This window comes from Chaetura pelagica, unplaced genomic scaffold, assembly GCF_000747805.2.
Source record: "Chaetura pelagica isolate M959 unplaced genomic scaffold, ChaPel_1.0 scaffold192, whole genome shotgun sequence".
NCBI lineage: Eukaryota > Metazoa > Chordata > Aves > Apodiformes > Apodidae > Chaetura > Chaetura pelagica.
Window position 1 is genome coordinate 584,955 of NW_009952570.1, and position 2,589 is coordinate 587,543.

Consider the following 2,589-nt stretch of genomic DNA (forward strand, 5'->3'; position numbering starts at 1 on the left):
CGGGGGGGAGCTGCAGGAACTGGCCCGGGCGCTGCGGGACTACGAGCGGCAGCACCGCGGCGCGGCCCTGGCCCTGTTCTGTGCTGCCTACCTGTACAAGCAGAGCTTCGCCATCCCGGGCTCCAGCCTCCTGGTAGGGCCGGTGCCCTCGGGAAGGGGCCTCGGGAGCTCCTGCCCATGTCCCCGGGCCCCTCACCCCTGTGTCCCCGCAGAACGTCCTGGCCGGCGCGCTCTTCGGGCCCTGGACCGGGCTGGTGCTGTGCTCGGTGCTGACCTCCCTGGGAGCCACCTGCTGCTTCCTGCTGTCCCGCCTCTTCGGGAAGCAGCTCCTCGTCTGCTACTTCCCCGATAAGGTGGCTCTGCTGCAGAGGAAGGTGAGGAGCCCTGCTCCTGTGGGACCTGCTGCTCTCCTGGGAACCGGCCTGGTTGCAAAACCCCAGATCCCAGGGGGAAATCAGAAAGAAGGGATCGATTGGGAAGCCCCTGTGCTGCAGAACTGCCCCTAAACACCCTGTGCTGCCTTGTGCAGCTGGAGGTGGTTCTGCTCTCGACTTCCCAGCCTCTCGTTCAGGTTAGATCCCATTGTCACTGCTTGTGTGGAAGGGGCTGGCTCCCAGAAACCCGTAAAGTTGCCATTTTCCATCAGCTCTGGCCTGATGTGGTGTTCCTGATGGAGGAGAAAACTTGCCTCCCCTTCAGTGTTGTGGCCCTGCAGGTGCTGCTGCTGGCTGAGGAGCACAAATGGCTTGGAATGTTTCTCTTGACAGGTAGAAGAGAACAGGAGCTCCTTGTTTTTCTTCTTGTTGTTCCTGAGGCTGTTCCCCATGACACCAAACTGGTTTCTGAACCTCTCGGCTCCCATTTTAAACATCCCTCTGTCCCAGTTCTTCTTCTCCGTTCTCATTGGTAAGGGCTGGGGACACTGAGGGGGCAGTGTGAGCCCAGCCTGGGGGAGGCAGAGCAGCAGGGGTGGCAGCTGTGACTCTGCCCATGGAGTTCTTTGCCTTTGTGCCACCTTTATACTCAGGGGTCTCAGAGCATTTTGTGAGTGGGTGTGCATCACCAGGGCAACAAGGCTTGGAATCACACCCTGTTCTTTCAGTTCTTTCTGTGTCTTTCCAGACACAGACCCCTGTGTCTGGCTTTGGGCCAGGGAGGGACAAGGGGGAAGGGATGAAAACTGGAAGAGGGGAGACTGAGGTGAGACATGAGGAGGGAATTGTGGAGTGTGAGGGTGGTGAGAGCCTGGCCCAGGTTGCCCAGGGAAGCTGTGGCTGCCCCATCCCTGGCAGTGTTGAAGGGCAGGTTGGATGGGGCTTGGAGCAGCCTGGGCTGGTGGGAGGTGTCCCTGCCCATGCAGGGGGTTGGATCTGGATGATCTTCAAGGTCCCTTCCAACCCAAACCAGTCTGATTCTTCAACATGTCTGAGCTGACTTTACCAGGGGAGATGCTATCAGGTTTTTTTTGTGCTCTGTTTCTTCCAGGTCTCACACCATATAATTTCATCTGTGTGCAGACAGGAGCCATCCTGTCACAGATCACCTCCCTGGATGCCATCTTCTCCTGGGGAACACTGCTCAAGCTTCTTGCCATGGCTGTGGCAGCACTGATACCAGGGGCTCTCATCAAGAAATACAGCAAGAAGCACTTGAAGCTGGATGAAGACAAGCAAGCTCAGTTACTCAATGGCAAGAAGAGCTTGTGATGGAGCTGCCCCCAGATCTTGGGGTCTGTTCCTGGGGGTTATATTCTGCATGCTCTGTGGACCAAGGACAATTGCAGATTTTAATCATTCCTCTCTCCTAAGAGGAGGTGTGAGATTCTTATTTGTCATGAGTGTGTGGCTGTGCCTGGATCTGCACAAGAGCACTGTGCAGGGGCTTTGTGAACACTACAGTCATTTGCCTGTTTCTTTTAAATCAGCCTCTCTCCAGTGTGCCTGAGGGGGTTGCGAGCCCACTGTAAATGTGTGAGCAGTGGGGAAAATAACAACCCAGGAGTATTAGCATCCTGAGAGGAAGGCAAATCAGAACCTCCCTTAATCCCTCCCAGCTGCTGAGCAAAGGGCCAAGCATTGGTCTCCCTGCCAGTCACTGGCTTCCCTGGGGGTCCTGTGCTCCCCACACAGGGGCTGTTGAGCTACAGCAGCAGAAGCCTTGGCTGTTTTTCACCACCGTTCCAGTAGCAGTGTTTCCCAGCTCTAGGCAGGCCTGCTCCCTCCTCCCCTGCCCTCTCCCAACCCACAGATACTGAGCATTTTTGGCCTAAAATGACAAGGCAGGTGCTCGTGTGCTGTTAGATGCAGTAGCACCAAGCTGAGAAAATGTGACCATGCTCCAGGGTGCTTCTGCAGGAGAACATTCCCATTTCTAGGAGACTTCCTCTGTCATCCAGCTGTGAAGTGCATGTCCCCTCCTGCAGCAAAATCCCTCAGGATTTGGGGCGAGCAATGGGCTGGCCCAGTGCATCACTCCAGTCAGCACACACAGGGTTGCCTCTGAGGTCTGGCTGCTACTCCCCATGCAGAGTAAGGGGGAAAGAGAGGCATGGATGTGTCTGGCTGGCAGAAGTTTGTCCTTGAGAAGTAC

General features: G+C 56.3%; 1 protein-coding gene across 1 annotated transcript; it reads left to right on the forward strand.

Moving 5' to 3' along the window:
* Window positions 1-4: 4 nt before the first annotated feature.
* On the forward strand, window positions 5-1,706 carry TMEM41A (transmembrane protein 41A; the record flags this gene model as incomplete). The annotated part of the gene is made up of 4 exons (XM_009993531.1): window positions 5-133; window positions 213-374; window positions 768-906; window positions 1,486-1,706. Coding segments are annotated over 4 exons (651 nt in total), but the record flags the coding sequence as incomplete, so codon positions are not given.
* Window positions 1,707-2,589: the final 883 nt, after the last annotated feature.